Source organism: Monoraphidium neglectum (genome assembly GCF_000611645.1).
Source record: "Monoraphidium neglectum strain SAG 48.87 unplaced genomic scaffold scaffold00218, whole genome shotgun sequence".
NCBI lineage: Eukaryota > Viridiplantae > Chlorophyta > Chlorophyceae > Sphaeropleales > Selenastraceae > Monoraphidium > Monoraphidium neglectum.
The window spans coordinates 18,180-35,639 of record NW_014013410.1 but is presented as its reverse complement, the minus strand read 5'-3'; the positions used below and the strand labels follow the sequence as shown (position 1 = coordinate 35,639).

The following is a 17,460-nucleotide window of genomic DNA, read 5'->3' as shown; positions in this document are numbered from 1 at the left end:
CCTCCCCGACCACCCGCCCAGGCCGCGCCGCCAAGCTCAAGGGCTTCGAGCTGCCCAAGGTGAAATCCAGCCACACTCCCCCCAACTCCCACCACCGCTGCCCCACACTCCTCGCGCCCGCCCGCATCCCCACGTTTTGCCCCGCACGGCTGGCGCTGCACAGCTCGTAATCCAGCCTGCCTGCCCCCGTTGCACCATGGGGTGGGGTGGTCAGTGACTGACCATCCCTACCCTCCCTGCCAACCAAGCCTTTCAGCCATCGCCTCAGCGTGCAGCATCGTGGCTGCCCCCTCTTCACCCCCTCTTCCGACCGCACCCCCAGCAGCCGTGCCCACCTCCCGCCCCACACACGCCCGCAAGCCTTCCGTCACAACACCCCCCCCTCCTATCGCCCATACGCCCCCACACACCCGCAGGGCGTCATCCTGGAGCACGAGCCGTTCAGTGTTGAGAACGAGCTGATGACGCCGAAGTTCTCACTGAAGAGGCCGCAGCTGCTCAAGAGGTACCAAACCGAGGTACAGTGGGGGCCCCACCACAATCACTACTTCGGTAAAAAGGCAATGGTGGGAAAAAAGGGAAAAAAACGTTTGCCGCCCCGAAACCTCTCCCAACCGACACCTGTGGCTCTGGCCCCCCGCATCCCCCTCCACGCCCTCAGATCGACGCTCTGTACGCGGCCCTTGGGGCATGATCTGGCGATGAAGCAGACTGGCGGCGATCTGGCGCCGATCTGACGGGGCGGGCGCGTCCCGCGGCCGCTGCCAGGCATCTGCGGCGTGGCTGGGCCGTGGCCGTGCAACCGTGGCTGGCTGCTGCTGTCCTGCAAATGTGGCTGCAGGCAACGCATGGCGCAGCCCAGGCCGCGACAGGGAGGCGTGGGCGCACAGTCGGTGGCGCGCGCAACACCATCTGCAAACGTGCGTGTGTGCGTATGACTGCCTTTTCCGAACTTCAAACGCAAGAGGAGCCGAGGACGCCACTGCGTTGACCAGCTCGTGCCGGTGTCGCGCAGTGGCTTTTGGTACTGCCGTGGGCGGGGCCTCTGGAGGGTTGGTTTGATGGTGGCTGGGTGAGTGGCTGCATTATTATCATATTTCCGGGCATTCACAGCAAGGGTTGGAGGAGCTTGCTTTGGGCGATGCGCGAGCGGTGGCATTCAGGGGGGCCTCACACTCCCTTTGGACAACCTTGGGCACTTGGTTTGAAGGGCCGCCATGACTGCGTGGCCTGGACCTTAACTTGTTGTGATGCATATGGAGTGGGTCACGCATGTGCTCCAAAGACTTGCTGCGCATTGTAGTATAGCATGGCTGGACTGTGGCGCCATTATGTGTGGCCACACCGACGTCAAGTCGCCCGGGTCAATCAACCACCCCAGCCGATCTCAGCAGGCCCAATATTCCACCGGCTGAACCCCATACAGGGCGCTGCAAGGTCTTTTGATTTCACCAAAAATAGGTGCAGCACAGGTGCTGCGTGTCGTTGCCTCTGCTTTTCAGCCTTTGAATACCTGCCACCGCCTCGTAGACCTTTGCATCGTGCTTTTCTGTCGTTGCTTTGTTTCGTGTGCTGGGGTGTGTGTGGGGAGCGCTCGTCACTGCATTGACATTGCCCTTGCACACGCACAACCTTGTGTTGTCAAGGCAGCTGTCCAGATCGGCCATGCTTTCAGGCGTCCCCCAGATGTTGGCGTTCTTCAATTAGCGCGTTGCGCCGTCGCCGGCTGGTGCATTGCAGTCACATGATGGTACAAGTGTGTAAGACCCCATGCTAGAAGCTTCCAATCAGCATCAGGGAACAGGAGGTCCGAGGGAGACGAGAGGCTTATTTGGGTTTCGAGGACGAAGCGCACACTGGTGGCTGCCTGCACAGCAGGAACCGCGGTTGAACCGTGGTCAACAGATGACGCTGATGGCGAAATGCCGCATGTGCAGCGCGACGCAAGCATGCATTGTAGCACGCACGCGGGCACCTGAAATCTGAGGTCACTTGCACCCAGCGGTGTGGTGGTGGGTTTATCACCAGCTGTAGACAGCTTGATGAGTTGTGAATCCGTCAAGGGTGCTGATGCAAGCATCGACCGAGTGTACTGCAGTGACCACAATGTGAGCATGATGTCGTGGATGGCCCCCCTGCACATCACATCCCGATGCCATCTATACTACTCTATTAAGGTCCTGCAGATCTTGGCAAGCTGCATCGCCGATCTGAGGTGTCGTCTTCGATCACACTGGAACCCGATATATAAACTGTAAAAATTATCTACAGCAGTCCAAGGCACCCATATCGGCACCTGAGCGTTAGAATGGCTACAACAGCAGAAGAAGACGAGGACGTGCCTGAGCTGACCACATTTCAGTCTAGAGAGGCGTACGTGTACGCGCCACTGCCCCCAGCGCCGCACTATGGCCACCGCGCTGAGGTGCGCCAGCACCTAGGTTGCGTGTGTGACCAGCAACCCGCCCATGTCCAGCCGGGTTGGCGGCATGGAGGGCAGCATGCCCGGGATGACATTGTAGGGTTGAAGTATCTGTTGATCCATGGAGAGATGCAGCACCTCAATAGGGCATGGTCAGGCAAGGAGTGCTCACAGATTGTTGTGATGTGCACTGCAGTACGAAATGCGGCCATGGGGTCTTCCTCACTGCCATTCACCCTCTCCACACCACTCATCCCTCTCTGCACCATGTGAAGCTCTGGGACGTGAATAAGTGGCTGCGGGTGGGTGCCACCCGCGGCGTTTGCGGTCAGCAGCCGCAACAGCCCGACCCATGAGAATCCTCATGGGCTGGGCCTTTTTGAATGCGCTGCCCTCGTCCTGTGCCCGGTCGCGGCTGCACAGCCACAAATGCTGCCCGTGGTGGTGTGCTGCGGCGGCACCCTTGCGAACGCGACCCAGCATCCGTCGCCGTGGCGCCCTGTCATGGGACCTTCCTTGACATTGGCATTGCAAAGATGCCACTGATTTACTGGTGTTATTGCGTGCTCAACTCAGGAAGTGAAAGTGCGCGTGGTCACCCGCCAGGACGACTGCTTCGTGCGTATGGAGGACCTGGAAACTGGTGAGCAGCTGCAACCAGCGTTGGACCTGGCTGCCAGCCAGGCCATTGAAGTCGCAGGCTGCAGCTGCAGACTGCAGCATGCGGGAGGGCGTGCCGCTTGTTGGAGCCGCCTGCAACCACGGCTTGCTGCATGGCGTGGCGGCACCTTGCCAGGGGCCCCTTGCCCGATGCGGCCGTCAAGACCGCCGACGGATGCTTCGCCCTCGCCCACGCCACGGCCACTCGCGCCGCCGCCCTGCGTGTGCAGGCGAGCTGTTTGCCGAGTGCCCCCTGCCCAGTGATGGGACGTCCCTCACCACGGTGCGCCCAAGCGGCAGCCTGGGGCAGCGCCGCCCCCGCCACGCCCTCCTGCACCTGATGACCGCCTGCGCTCCGCACTCCTCCCGTGCCAGTGCGGGCGCAAGCGCTTTTTAGTCGATTGACGGCAAAAAGAGATGCTGTTTGGTGATTGCCGGCGGTCCTGTTGCACCCCAGGCGCTGGGCTCAAAGCACCGCCGTTCCGACAATCCTCGCTCTCCCCACTGGCCCAGCCAGTGTCGACAGCTGCTGTGGCGTTGGTGACCCTTTAGTCATGCGTACATCACCCACGTGCCACACCGCAGGCGATTGAGCCGGTCGTCGACTCGTCCCGCTACTTTGTAGCCCGCATAGTTGACAGAGGCGACAAGAAGAAGCACGCATTTGTTGGCCTTGGCTTCAGGTGTGCCGCCCTTGGTGATACGTCCCCCTGCAAGTCGCAGATTGCAAGCGCATTGGCACGAGCAGCCCCAGAGTCGCGGCGGAGGCGGCCCTACGGCTGCATGGGCAGCGCCGCCCTCACTTGAGATCCCCTGCCGTGCGCGGCCGCAGGGACCGAGCAGATGCGTCGGACTTTACGGCGGCGCTGGACGACTTCCGGCAGCTCGTGCGGCGCAGCCGCGAGGCGGAGGCGATGCGGCTGCGGTTCGGGAGCGGTGGCGGCGGCGGCGGCGAGGGCGGCGCGGCGGCCGGGGAGGGCGGCAGCGGCAGCAGCAGCGGTGAGGGCGGTGGCGGGGCCGGCGGCGGGTCGGCGGAGGACTACCGGCTGAGGGAGACGATCACGCTCAAGCTCTCCAGCGTGAGGAGGTTGGGGTCGGGCGCTGTGGGGCCGGGTGGCGGTGGCCCTCAGATGGCGCCCTGGGGGTGGCGCGGCCCTGCAGCAGCGAGGTTTCATGGAAGAGCCATCGCATGCAGCCACACGAGCTCGCGCGGTGTGAGGTCGCTCACAGCTTGCAGGCATGCGGCTGGGCCGGATCCGCACACCTCCTCTGCTGCTTAACCCCCGCCCTCTGAACAGAGCTTGAAGCGCTCTGGGTCTGGCGACGGGGACGGGCAGCGGAAGCTTCTCGGGCGGCTGTCGGGGTCATCTGGGGCGTCCGCCGCCATGCTGGCCAGCCCGCTGAGCGCGCTCAAGCTGCAGCCGCCCCCGCCGTCGCCGGCCAGCGCTGCGACGCGGCCGCGGGAGCCGCTGCCGTCGGCTTCGCTCAGCGGGGGCGGCGATGGGGGGCCGGCCAGGGAGACCGCAGATTCAGACAACTCATTGGCAGCGGCGACGCCAGCAGAAGCATCTGGGGCACCGGCAGGTGTGGGTGGTGGAGGAGAGGCTGGGGGCGCCGAAGCAGCGGCGGCAGCTGATGATGATTGGGCAGACTTTCAGAGTTGAAATGCAACGTATGTAACCACTTTTACTGAACGCTTCGCTTGTGGGGCTGCCCCCGGATTCGGTTGTCAGGCAGTCCAGCCACGAGAGCAGCAGGGCGCCATGCGCACAAGAGCGCGACTTGGCGCCCTTTGCCCATTGGTCCCGTGCCTCATGGTGTTGCATCGATTGATTTTTTTCAAGCGTTCCATCTATTGAAAACCTGCATACACGTGCTCTGTTCGCCCTGCGTCTTCGCAATGATGCAGCTCGGGGGCTCTAGGACGCTGCGCGGATTTCGATGCAATGGAAGCAATGTTCCAGAGGCAGTAATTAGCGTTCAGCAGCGGCCCACGCGGGTGATGCGGAATACCACAGCGGCCATCGCGGAAGCAGCCTCTCCCGCAGCAGCAAGCGCAAGTGCACTACCTAATGGACTCCCAGTAGGACTAGCGGTCGCTGGAGGTGTTGCGCTCGCGGCCTATGGCCTGAAGCAGGTACCGCCTCGCCGCTTTGTGGCCTGTGCTGCCCTGTGGCACCCGCATCGCCGGCGCCGTCCGCACACCGTTTCGCATGCATGCCGATGCCCCCCTGCTGCATGCACAACACGATCACTTTCCCCCTAGAACACTCTTCATAATCCAACATTCATCCGCACCCGCCCGCGACGCCAGCGCTGCCTCCCCACCACAACGGGCCGCGCACCCCACCCACCTCAAAACCAACCCCGGACCCCTGGCAGGTCTACGACAACCCCTCCCGCACATACGACGCCAACGTCGGCGATGAGTATGACGCGTGGACCGATGAGGGCATCCTGGAGTACTACTGGGGCGAGCACATCCACCTCGGCTGGTACACCGAGGAGGAGCGGGAAAAGGTGCGCACAGGTGGCTGAAGCTGCCCAGCCTCGCCAGCCCAACAGCAGGCTGCTGATTGCCGTCCCTTTGTGGGCCGTCAAAAGCAGCCGCGTGGCGTCTGCGAGGGGGTTGGCTGCGGTGCCGGCGGGGCGGGGCGTGCGCCCTTGCCCTGGGTTGCAAAGGCTCGTGAGCCCAGTGTGGCCGAGCGAGTGTGTTGACACAGAGAAGCCCCGCACGCCTGGCGTGCTGCGGTCCGCGCCTGCCTAGTCAACCCCTGGCCGCCGGCCTGCTTCGCTGCAGCCCTTGGGCTTCACGACGCAGCACGCCTGCGGCGACCGTCATGCCGCGCCCTCCCCTGTTCGCCTGAAAACAAGCACATCACATGCGCCAACCCGCGCCGCCAGGGCTGGTGGAAGGCGGACTTCAAGGCGGCCAAGCTGCGGTTCACCCAGGAGATGTTCCGCTTCAGCGGCAGCACCACGCCCAAGCGCATCCTGGACGTCGGCTGCGGGTTTGGCGGCAGCAGCAGGTGGCTGGCGTCGCAGTTCCCAGAGGCGGAGGTCATCGGTGGGTGCCCCGGCTGCTGGCAGCAGTGCTGGTGCCAGGGTGCGGTGCGCTCTGTTTCGTGGCGCATCCGCTGTCGTGCGTCTCTGTTTGCAGCAGGCGCGTTTTGCCGCGGGCGTAGCGAGGGAGGGGCTGTGCGGCTGCGCAACGAAATGGAGGCGTATCGCACATCAGGCAGTTCAAAAGCCGTGGCGGCCAGCCCGACTTGACACTGATGACAATTTGTTTTGATTCCCTTCCTAGTGCTCATATGCTATGCTATTCTGCTGCCCTCTCCTTCTCTGCCAGGCATTACGCTGTCCCCGAAGCAGGTGGAGCGGGGGACGCAGCTGGCCAAGGAGCGCGGACTCAACAACGTCACATTCAAGGCGAGCGCCGCGCTGCGCTGAGCGCGCTGTGGGCTCTAGGGCAAGGGGGGGGGGTGCATCGCGTCTGGTCTGGGGAGCGTGTGGCTACATGGGCCGCGGTCGCTGCTAAGCGGTGTGCGTGTGTGACGGCACGAGGGGCTGGAACGTGCCCGGCTGGCATACTGCGGCATTGGGTCCTGCACATGACCCGCTTGGTTGGGTGCTCCGCGTGTCTCTTCCTCACTCCCCACCCCGTCCATCTCCTTACACACACACACACACACACACACACACACACAACCTTACACTCTTGCTTGGTTTGAACAACACGTCATTTGGGCGCTTGCGCATGTACCACTACCCCTCTGCAGGTGATGGATGCCCTGGCGATGGAGTTTGCTGACGACACGTTTGACCTGGTGTGGGCCTGCGAGTCTGGGGAGCACATGCCTGACAAGAAGAAGTACGTGGAAGAGATGACGCGAGTGCTGGCGCCAGGTGGGGGGGGCAACGCGGTGTGCCAGGGGGGTGCTTGCGTAGTTTGCACGTGAGTGTGTGTGTATGTGTTTTCGTACGTCTGAGTGTGCGTGTTTGTTTGATGTGCATGCATGAGCGCGCACACATGTGTGTGTGTGTGTGTTTGTGTATGTGTGTGTGTGTGTGTGCGTGTGTGCTGGTGCATGCGTGCGTGTGTGAATGCCTGTGTCTTGAGAATTTGTGTCTCAAGTGTGTTTGGAAGTGTGTTTGTGTGTGTATGTGCGCGTGCATGCACGCACACACAGAGAGACACATATCAAGCGAGACTCACGCCAAAACCCGCACCCACACCCACACACACACTCACATGCCACGGCCACCACCCCCCTCCTCCCTCCAGGCGGCAACATGGTGATTGCCTGCTGGTGCCAGCGGGAGGAGACCGCGGAGCGGCCCCTCACTGACGACGACAAGGCGCGGCTGCAGTTCCTGTATGACGAGTGGGCCCACCCCTTCTTCATCAGCATCCAGGAGTTCTGCAGGCTCATGGAGGTGGGGGTGGGGCTGGGGCCGGGTGCGGCGGGCTTTAAATCACTCGTATCGTGTGTATGTGTGCGTACGCGCGCGCGTGTGTGCGTGTGCACGTGTTGGTGCATGTGGGCGCTTGCGTTGGTGTTTTGGCGGGGAGGCGAGGCAGAGGGGAGCTTGGCTTTCTGAGGTTTGATGCACGCAGACGGGTGTGACGCGAGGCTGAATGCGAGACGAGCACGAGATTGGCTGCAGTCGAGGTACAGGTGAGGCGCGCGGGCTGCGGTGCCTCGGCCGTGTTCTGCTGGGCCCCTTGCTCGCGGCTCCCAACCACACCCGAGCTTTGCCCCCCTCCGCTGCCCCTCCCGCCGCTGCAGGGCACCGGCAAGATGGAGGCCGTGGGGGCGGAGGACTGGACCCCCCAGACGCTGCCCAGCTGGCGCCACAGCAACCTCGGTGCGCGCCCGCGCGGCCGCCCCTGCGCCTAAGCATGCATCCGCCCCCGGCCCCCGCCGCGTGCACCGCGGCCCCGCGGTCCCCGCCCGCTGGGCAGCCTCGGTGCACATTTAGCATGCTGCCCCGACCCGCGCCTGACGCGCCGCGCCGCTGCCTGCCTCGCGGCCCCCTCTGTGCCCGCAGTTGGCGTTTTGGACCCCTGGTTTGTGATGTTCAAGTGGAACCCCAAGCTGTGGTACAAGGTGACGCGCGAGATCGTCACTCTGGAGCGCATGCACCGCGCGTTCGACATGGGCCTCATGGAGTACGGCCTCATGCGCGGCGTCAAGGCCGCCAAGCCGGCCGGCGGCGCCGCGGCGGCGGCGGCGGCGGGCGGCGAGCGGCGGCAGCAGCAGGAGCAGCAGCAGGCGGCGGGGGCGGCAGTGTGAGCGGCGGCGGCGGGCCGCCGGCAGCGGGGGGGTGTCGTCGAGTGTGCGTGGTTGTGGTTCCCTCAATGTTTTTTGCAGATTTCTTGTAAACAGCGGTGGTCCCGTCACGTGGCAAAGCTTGACACTGGGAAGACTTCCCAGTGTCAAACATGGGTTCTTGCGATTGACGCAAAATGATCAGTCTGACAACCTTGGCACCACCTTCCGCGCCGTTGACCAGAGGGGTAGGTACAGGGCTTATCATGGACAATCAGCACTCTGCTGCGGGGATACTGACATTTCCATGCAGCACGCGCTTGTCTGCCACCCAGTCAGCGGGCTCATCAGCCAATGTGCTTGTTGGCCTGACCACAAACCGGTGGAGTTGCCATACGGTATGATAGTCGAACCAGATTATATAGGTATCCAATTCACGTAACTTGCCTGAAAAGAGAGGTACCGCAACGCAGGACACGGGCGCCATCAGATCACGCTGGGCACGGCGATCAGCTCAGCCCGGGGCGTTCGTGCCTATAAGCCTGCTTAGCTCATAGTTTAGGACGTCATACACCCGACACGATGGCTAACCCGATGCAACAGGACCTGAAACGCGTCTACCTGCACATTATTGACGATGTGATCGCCAAGATGAAGCCAGAGTTCGTGCAGGAGGGCGTAGACGAGTAAGAAGCGGCCCGAGGTCATCTCAGCTTGGGCCACGTGCTGCGCAGGGCGCTGGGCGGTGCGGAGTGCAGCAGCACGGCGGCGCTTCACTGCCGTGGACCTGTCTCAATACAGCGCACTTCACACACTTGCAGGAAGGTCCTGATGCGGATACGGGAGCGCTGGGAGGAGAAGTGCCGCGCCAAAGGTCTCCTAAATGAGCCGCCACCCAAGGATGAGCCAAGGTGAAGCAGCGGTGGCAGCGGCTGCACTGGGTGGAGCACTGGCCAGGGGCATCACTTGTGCCCTGCACACACGTTCAGCAACCGTGTATATAGCGGGCAGCACCTCACCGCGCTTGCCCCCAACAATCCACGTCGCGCAACGGCCAGGCACGAGCAGCACCGCGGGCCCGGCGTGGCGCCGCCACGCCCGGGCCAGGCAGCGGGGGCCCCGGGCCCCATCGTCCTGCAGCTGCCCGCGGCCGCCATGGCGGCCGCTGCGGCCTCGGCCCAGGAGTACATGGGCATCCGAAAGCGCCCGCACCCGGACAGCCAGAGCCCAGGGATTTACGTGAAGGATGAGCAAAAGCCAGCGATGGCGTATGGCGGCGGCGTTGCGATGGGGCAACAGGCCCAGCTGGCAGTGCTGCAGGCGGCGCTGCAGGCCGGCGCGGCCGCGGGCGGCTCGCGGCCGGTGCAGGCCGGCGCAGGGGGTGGGGCGCGGCCGGCGGGGGTGGTGCTGATGCCCGGCGCGCAGGGCGGCGCGTACACCGTGCGGCCGGGCGTGATGCAGCAGCAGGCCATTATGCTGCTGGCTGCGGCGCAGGCTGGCAGGGGTGCAGGAGCCGCGCGGCCGGGAAGTGCGCAGGGGCAGGGGCAGGGGCAGGGCCAGCAGCAGCCGCAGCAGGCGAGCCAGACGGCAAGCACACTGCCGCAAATGCAAGCACAGCAGCTGCAAATGCTGATCAACCAGCAGCGCGCTGCACAGTTGCAGCAGCAGCAACAGCAGCAGCGCCTTGCGGCGGCTGCAGCACAGCAACATCAGCAGCAGCACCAGCAGCAGCACCAGCAGCAGCTTCAGCAAATGGCGGCCGCCGCAGCCGCCGCAGCACAGCAGCAGCAGCAGCAGCAGCAGCAGCAGCAGCAGCAGCAGCAGCAGCAGCAGCCGGCGGGCCCCGGCGCAGCGGGCCGGATCCCGCAGCGGGATGGCCCTGGTGACGACGAGTACGATTATGATGAGTACGGCGATGACTACGGTGGTGGCGGTTACGCGCCCGGCGCGGATGACGTCGCCGCAGACGCCGCGGACTTGGGAGAGGAGGCAGCGGAGGAGGAGGAGGAGGAGGAGGAAGAGGACGGGGCGGGTGACGACGACGAGGGGGCTGGCGGCGCAGGGGGCGGCGACGAGGACAGCGACAGGTCAGCACGGTCCTGATGGCCAGGCGGCTTTTGTCACAGGGTTTGTTTGCCAGGACATCCCAGCACTGCCGCGTCTGTGCGGGGCTAAACACCATCGTCAGGGCAGGCACTTGCACCCACGCCCGCCCATGTGCCCGCTGCCTCACACATCACACTCTCTCTCACACACACACACAGACACACACACACACACACACACACACACACACACACATACACACCCCACCCAAACTCACACGCCTTCCTAGCATTGACGACGCTGAGCTGGACCGTGTGCTTGACGCCGAGGACAAGAAGATCTCAGACGAGGGCTGCAAGGACCTGGGGTGGTGCCTCTTCGAAAAAGTGCACCGCAGCAAGCAGAAGTGGAGGTGCACCCTCAAGATGGGGGTCGTGCGCATTGCCGGGCGCGACTACTACTTTTCGCGCGCCAACGTGGAAATGGAGTTTCAGTGACGCGGCCGCAGGGGGTGGGGCTCCCGTGATTCTGGCCTGTGACGGGGCGCGGGGCGCCGAGACGGCGGGCTCGCGGCTGGCGGTCGGCGGCCGGGGTGTCGCGCTCGTGGGCAGCGATTTCCGTATTGTTTCAGACGATGCAGCGTGGGCCCGCGGCGTTTGCCCTGGCTCGTTTGGGAGGCGGGCCTCCCTTTGCTCGAAGCAAAATGCGCCACACCATCACTGCCGCCGTCCGCTGCTGTGATCTTTTTTCGCTACCCATGCGCCCTTGGGGGCCGCGTCAGCAGGGTTCCGCCTTGCGCGCAGGTGTGCGGTGTTTTGCCCTGCCCGAGCAGGCGAGGCACGCATGCCCTTCCTGGCCGTCAGTCTGAGGGCGGTCATTTAGCGTTTCTAGTCGCAGGAGTGGCATTCTTGGTTTGGCCAGTTTTGGTCCTACGCTGCATGTGGATGCGCCGGTGTGCTGGGGCCACCACTACTGCAACTGTTGCCACATCAGCACAGAGCGGCTGGCAAGCCGCCAGCACGTGAGGTGATCATGGGCAGAGGAGCAAAAGCCGACCGCGCTGCCGGCAACAGCAGGCGCCAGGGTTAAGGGTTACAGCAACGGGCGGCACTGACAACAGCAGCAGGCGCCCTACTCCAGCAAGGCGATCGCCTCGATCTCGACCTGTGAAGGTTGACGGGAGAAACAGCGGCATGAGGGAACAGTCAGCGTCGCCGGGGGCGTTCTGGCATCCAGATGCTGGGGTATGCAAGCCAACAATGTGATCTGGGTCGGTCAGAGCCGCTGCCGGGCGCATCCTCAGGCCCCGCGCTGCCGCCCAGCTCCCCACCCTGCACCACACCGCTGGGCTGCCCGGTTCGACCCTGGCTCCCCCATCGTCCAAGACTGCCGTTTGCCCGCATTTCGTGTGCCTTCCCCACCTTGGCGTTGAGGGGCAGGGTCTTGACCGCGAAGGTGGCGCGCGCGGGCGGCTCCTCCGGGAAGAAGCGCCCGTAAATGCCGTTGACGGTGGCAAAGTCACCCATGTCTGGTGCAGGGGCAGTCAGGAGTGGACGCGGGTATGGCATCGGGTGTGCTTATGATTCCACAAGCGTGGGCATGTGCAAGCCGAGCGCGCCGCTGTGCGAAGGTGGCACGGCAACCGCAGGCGCTCCGCGGTTGTCGGGCCCCGCGGCGAGCGGGTGGCTTCGCTGCTGCCGGCCGCGCACTCGTTGTGCCCGTGAGTTTGTGCTGCAGCGCTGCGCACCCGCCAGCAGGATGGTGGTCTTGACCACGCTCTTATAGCTGCCGCCCGCCGCCTCCAGGATGGCGCCCAGGTTCTTCATCACCTGCCCGCGCCGCGGTTGCGGCCCTGAGGGGGTGCTGACTGTCGTGCGAGCCTGTACCAACAGACTGGCTGGCTTCACAAAACCCAAGCACATATAGAACTCTTACAGTCGTGGTGCCGCTGCAACGCGAGGCACCAAGTTCCATGTCCCATGCGTGACAAAGCCGCTGCAAACCTCCAGGCCGCCGGGGAGGTGCTTGTTTGCAGACACGCCATACCCTCCGCTCGCACCCACCTGCTCAGTCTGGCCCTCCACGCCCTCGGAGGCGAAGTCCTTGGTCCCAGGCACAAGCCCGATCTGGCCAGACACGTACAGCGTGTTGCCGGCGCGGACCGCCTGGCTGTACGGGCCAAGCGCCGCTGGCGCCCTGTCGAGCGTTGCGTGTGATCAGTCAAGCCTCAAGCGATGAACGTTTGTGCACGCGTGCGCTCGTCCAGGGAGCCGTCATTGTGCACTGCTGCCCGGCCCGCTGCTGGTTTTTGGTCGAGGAATAATGGTGGTCGATGTGCATAGCCACGGCAGCCTGACACACACCCTGATCCGCCCTAAGGCGATTGCCAAAGGCTGCAGGAGCCCCTGCAGCGCACGCACCCGTCGGTGGAGATGACCTGCTTGCCGGCCTTGGCTATGCTCATTTTGCGTCTCTGGTTGCCACGGGTCTGGAATGCGGTTTGCTGCAGCCGGTAGGCCGCCCGTGAGGACAGGAGCATGGGTGGTGATCTGAGTGACCTGAAATAATACGATACAACGGCGTACAATTACCTATTCAAGTCGATGATCAAATTTCTTTGCTGAAAACAGCGCGGCCCTGTGCACATCATGACCATGCAATCACTTTTACGACCACCTGCGGCTTGTGGGTCTCAACACACCATGCGTGTATGTGCGCCTGCACGTCGATACGGCTGCATCCGCCGCCCACTGATCGCCCGGGCGCTGCATAAGGAATGGCGGCACACACACTCAGCAGCGGCGCCCGTGGCGGCGCGCTCGCCGCGCACGCCTGACATCCTTGAGCCGGACGCTGCCACGATAGGTGCGCTCACCCCGCATGCGCCTCAACCCGTATGTACGGGCATTAGCGCAAAGCACAAGTCCCACAGCCGCCGCCCTGCCGCCGTTCTCCAACCGAGCAGAGATGCTGACCGTTCTGAGGGACCCGCGCAACATTGAGCAGCTGCGCCCCTTCTTGCCGACGCCCATGGAGGCGCCGCCACGGCCGGTGCTGGTGGCGGGACTGCCCATCCTTGAGCAGGGCCCCCTTGCAGGTGGGATTGCTGGTGGTTTGGAAAAGGATTGTCACCGTCAGCTGGCCTGCAGTGGCTAAGGACCTGCGAGGATGACTGAGCCTTGGTCAATCATAGCCTGGTGTGTTTCACGGCCGCCTGAGCTGCGGATGCCCTTTGACTGGCACCCGCTTGTTGTGCAAAGAAGCCCAAACCCGCTGTCCGCGCATCGTCACCGCTGAGGCCGTGTTTGCGATGCGCGGCAACCAACCTTAGGGTGTGCAGATTACGTGGACGCCGCCGCGCGCCGCGTGCTGCCGGGGCACCTGCTGCGGCGCTCGCGCATCCTCAGCAGCCTGCGCGTCGGCAGCGAGTGCCTGCAGCGTGTCGCGGTAACGGCCTGCAGTGGCGAGGAGATCGTGCTGGCCTGGTGGGTGTGAGTTGGGGCCATGGATTGTGCATGACGCTGCTGGTGCAGATCTTAGCAACACGCCGTGCATCTTCCAGAGCAACTACACTGCTGTTCAGACATGGTTCCACATTGCACGCAGGTGTGGGACTGATGTTTATACAGTCAATAGCCAGCATTTGCAGCCTGGAGGCAAGCCTAAGCTGTTGTGGCGCTTTGACTCGATTTTCTACCGAAATTCCCAGCTTGCACACATCAACCTCCATCTCGCATTGCACAGGAGGCTCCAAAATGTAGGGTTGGAACCAGACGCATCCAGCAGCAGCAGCAGCAGCAGCAGCAGCAGCAGCAGCAGCAGCAGCAGCAACAGCAACAGCAGCAGCGACGGGAGCGCTAATGGCGGCAGCAGCAGTGAAAGCAGCACGCCGCTGGAAAGGTCAGACAGCCCCTTCGGCGCCAGCACCAGTGGAGCACACAGCCGCGCCCACCAGCAGCACTTGCAGCAGCTGGGCCCGACCAGCAACAATGGCAGCAGCGGGGGCGTTGGCGACGGCGAGGGCAGCCACACTGTGCGGACAGCGTGGCGCCTTGCGTCCATAGAACGGGACGCTTCCTCAGACGACGACACCCCACCCGGCCGCCCACACCCGCGCGTCCCGCCGGAGCGCGTCGTGCTGGCGCAGCTGGCGGCGCTGCGGCGCGGCTCGCTGCACGAGGCGGCGCGGTTCGCGGTCTGGGGGCGGCACGCGTCGTCGGGCGGGTGGGACGCGCAAATGCAGGTGCGAGGGGCGCTGCACTGCTGTCAAGCCCGCGAGGAGCGCAGCGCCACGTGCGCAGCCAGCGTGCGTTGTGGAGCACCTGCCTCTCTGCACAAATTTCAGGTTTGGCAGGTTCAACCTCAACCCCATCCTGGCTGGCGCTCTGCCCTTGGCGCCAGCAGCTACATGCTTTTGCTGCCCCGCGTGGACCGGCGCGCGTACGCCCCCCCTCCCCCCAAACCCTTGGCCGCCGCAGGAGTTTCGCTCTCTGCTGCGGCAGCCGGCCTGCCACGCGCTGCTCACCCACAAGGCCGCGGAACTAGGGCCGGGCGCGCTGCCTGTTGGCCAGCGCAGCTTTGTGCAGGAAGTCACTCTGAGGGCTGAGGGCCCGGGGCAGGAGCGGGCGCGGTTTTTGTTCGTTTTGAATATGCACTCCGACGGGTGCTGGCTGGTGCGGAAGTTCGAGGCCCGCTGACTGGATTTGTGCTGGCACCATCCTTTGATTGCAGCATTTTGTGCGCTGACAGCGGCGTAGTCAAATCAGTGTGGGTGTCGCGGACACGTTGCTGTGCAGCACCCATGTATGCATTCATCATATTCTTCTCCTTCATGCGCGCCAGGTTGGTCTAGATGCGTGCTTAATTGATGTTGGAATCAACATACAAGTACTGCACACTACTGGGTGTGGCTTGAGGTTGAAGGCACCAGGAGGCAGCTTGCAAAGAGACTGTGCTGCTTAGCCACATTTGATACCCGAGCGGGGGACGCACAGCGTGCAGGTTAAGCCTGCCAGAGGGGCGCGCCGCCTTCAGCACATGCCCATCGCTGCAACTTCTCCACCAGCGGTGCGTGCAGCCTATATGTGCCATATGGTATCAAGGGTACAGCATGAGAATGTACGCGTCGAGCACTTGACAAAAGCAGGCGTATTCGCCGCAGAGTGTGGTGTAGGTGACCTCAGGCCAACGGCTGGGCAGACGCTGCTGCACCCTGCTGCACTTGTCAACCCCCGGAAGGCACCCCCAGCCCCGGCCCAGCCATTGGCTGACCCGCACCTCTGGACGCACCACCAGTTGTGACGGCTTGATACCTGTTACCACTTCTGTAGTGCGGTAAGATATCGCCCGCTACTGTACCCAGCAATGATTTAGCGACGACGTGAGAAGGCAACAATAGACAAATTCTGCCCGGTCCGTCCTTGAGACCATTGAGGATTGCCTCGACGCAGAAACCTCTTGCTTTAAGCTCTATCGCACCCCTGCGATGCGATCTTTTTCACCATGGCTCTCCACGTTTGACTGCCTTCTGCTGCGCTCTCTCCACGGCTCAGGCTCCCCGCAAGATCAGGTGAAGTCGCATAGCTATGTGATCTCTTTTATTTCAGTACGGCAGGACGCCGGCGGACGGCGTTTACTCCCTGCTTGATACCGCGCTGCCAGCCTCTTTGCCAACGCAATAAGCGGCGACATATTTTCGGCCATGGAAGAGCTGATGTCCCCCACGTCGACGGGCAAGAGGAAGCGGTGGGCGCCGTCGCGCCCGATGAGCCCGATCGAGCGCCTGCAGGCGGACGCATGTGCAGAGGAGGACGACCTCGAGGACAACTTCAGGCAACACAAGCGATTCTTGACAGAGGTACGTCATTTGCGCAATGGCCGCATTGGCTGGGCTGTCCGGCTTGCTGCGCATGCACGGCGGCATCGATTCGCTTTGTGTGCTGTGCGTGCAGCTGCAAGCGGACTGCCGAACACCAGGCAGCTGGCAGCCCACGGCCGCTTGAACTCCGTTAACATATCTCAGGTCATGTCTAGCGGCTTGAATGGCGCTCTCAGCCTCAGCAGCGGGAGACCTGGTCTTCAACGCGGAGCAGACGCGCCCGCCGGAGCGCAGTACGTTGCAGTGCCTCAGGCGACGCTGAGCTGGGGCGGGCTGGCCCAGCTCAGTTGGGAGCAGCAGCAGCAGCAGCAGCAGCAGCAGCAGCAGCAGCAGCAGCAGCAGCACATTGCACAGTCTGCATGCCTTGGCGCGTGCGGCGGCTTGCCAACCAGCATGCAGTGGCCACCACCACGATTGGCGCAGCATCCGCAGCCGCCAGCCCTACTGATCCCAGCTTTCCAGCTGCCATTGCAGCCAATGGATGTGGGATCGCCCCCAGGGGCCACCGCATGCGCATGGATCAGCCCGAATCAGGAGCACCAGGAGCAGCAACAGCAGCAGCAGCAGCAGCAGCGGCAGCAGCGGCAGCAGCAGCAGCAGCAGCAGCAGCAGCAGCAGCAGCAGCAGCAGCCACACTCACAGCAGGGGCCCACGTCATCGACGGCAGCCGACAGCGCGCCTCCAGCAACCCCTTTGCTGGCCGCACCGCGCACGCCGCACGACACGGCCGCTCAACGGGGGCCGGCAGCTTTAAACAGCAGCCCGCCAGAGGGGCCTGCAGGGTCTAGGGGCGTTGACCTGCGGAAGGTCACTCTTCTGAGGTCGCTGCTGCATCGCACAGAGGAGCACCTGCGCCTGCAGGGTGCCGCGGACACACCGGCGGACCCAGCGGCGCTGCCGCCATTGGCCGGGGCAATGCCGGAGCACCGGGCGACCATGAGCGGGGCCGGAGCGGGGGCGGGCGTGTCTGCGGGGAACGACGCGGGCTCAGGGCCGCGCTGGCGGCCACAGTTGGCTATCAACGTCCCAGCTCTCCCGCTATGGCAGCCCAGTGGCGCCGGCGCGTCCCAGCAGGCGCAGTACGCGGCAGTGCGCTGCGGCACGCCGCTCAGCAGCGACGGCAGCATGGGGTGCGCGTCGCCGTCCTCGCCGCAGTCGCCGATGGCCACCAGCAGCTG

At 64.0% G+C, this 17,460-nt stretch overlaps 5 protein-coding genes across 5 annotated transcripts; 4 read left to right on the top strand and 1 right to left on the bottom strand.

Annotated features, from left to right (window-relative positions):
- Positions 1 to 2,308: 2,308 nt before the first annotated feature.
- MNEG_2019 (Uncharacterized protein) lies at positions 2,309 to 6,535 on the top strand (the record flags this gene model as incomplete). The annotated part of the gene is made up of 11 exons (XM_014049511.1): positions 2,309 to 2,425; positions 2,698 to 2,724; positions 2,999 to 3,065; positions 3,313 to 3,365; positions 3,668 to 3,765; positions 3,915 to 4,161; positions 4,381 to 4,666; positions 5,167 to 5,219; positions 5,465 to 5,602; positions 5,987 to 6,149; positions 6,435 to 6,535. 11 exons carry the CDS (start codon positions 2,309 to 2,311, stop codon positions 6,533 to 6,535), a joined length of 1,350 nt encoding a protein of 449 aa, XP_013904965.1.
- A 332-nt stretch (positions 6,536 to 6,867) lies between these two features.
- MNEG_2018 (hypothetical protein) lies at positions 6,868 to 8,382 on the top strand (the record flags this gene model as incomplete). Its single annotated transcript, XM_014049510.1, has 4 exons — positions 6,868 to 6,991; positions 7,371 to 7,522; positions 7,876 to 7,954; positions 8,138 to 8,382. 4 exons carry the CDS (start codon positions 6,868 to 6,870, stop codon positions 8,380 to 8,382), a joined length of 600 nt encoding a protein of 199 aa, XP_013904964.1.
- A 558-nt stretch (positions 8,383 to 8,940) lies between these two features.
- MNEG_2017 (hypothetical protein) lies at positions 8,941 to 10,901 on the top strand (the record flags this gene model as incomplete). The annotated part of the gene is made up of 4 exons (XM_014049509.1): positions 8,941 to 9,044; positions 9,180 to 9,269; positions 9,417 to 10,445; positions 10,694 to 10,901. The coding sequence occupies 4 exons, from the start codon at positions 8,941 to 8,943 to the stop codon at positions 10,899 to 10,901; spliced, it is 1,431 nt and encodes a 476-aa protein (XP_013904963.1).
- A 634-nt stretch (positions 10,902 to 11,535) lies between these two features.
- MNEG_2016 (hypothetical protein) lies at positions 11,536 to 12,868 on the bottom strand (the record flags this gene model as incomplete). Its single annotated transcript, XM_014049508.1, has 5 exons — positions 11,536 to 11,568; positions 11,826 to 11,932; positions 12,152 to 12,233; positions 12,468 to 12,600; positions 12,825 to 12,868. The coding sequence occupies 5 exons, from the start codon at positions 12,866 to 12,868 to the stop codon at positions 11,536 to 11,538; spliced, it is 399 nt and encodes a 132-aa protein (XP_013904962.1).
- Positions 12,869 to 13,371: 503 nt separating this feature from the next.
- Positions 13,372 to 13,899, top strand: MNEG_2015 (hypothetical protein; the record flags this gene model as incomplete). The annotated part of the gene is made up of 2 exons (XM_014049507.1): positions 13,372 to 13,501; positions 13,745 to 13,899. The coding sequence occupies 2 exons, from the start codon at positions 13,372 to 13,374 to the stop codon at positions 13,897 to 13,899; spliced, it is 285 nt and encodes a 94-aa protein (XP_013904961.1).
- Between the last annotated feature and the right edge of the window lie 3,561 nt (positions 13,900 to 17,460).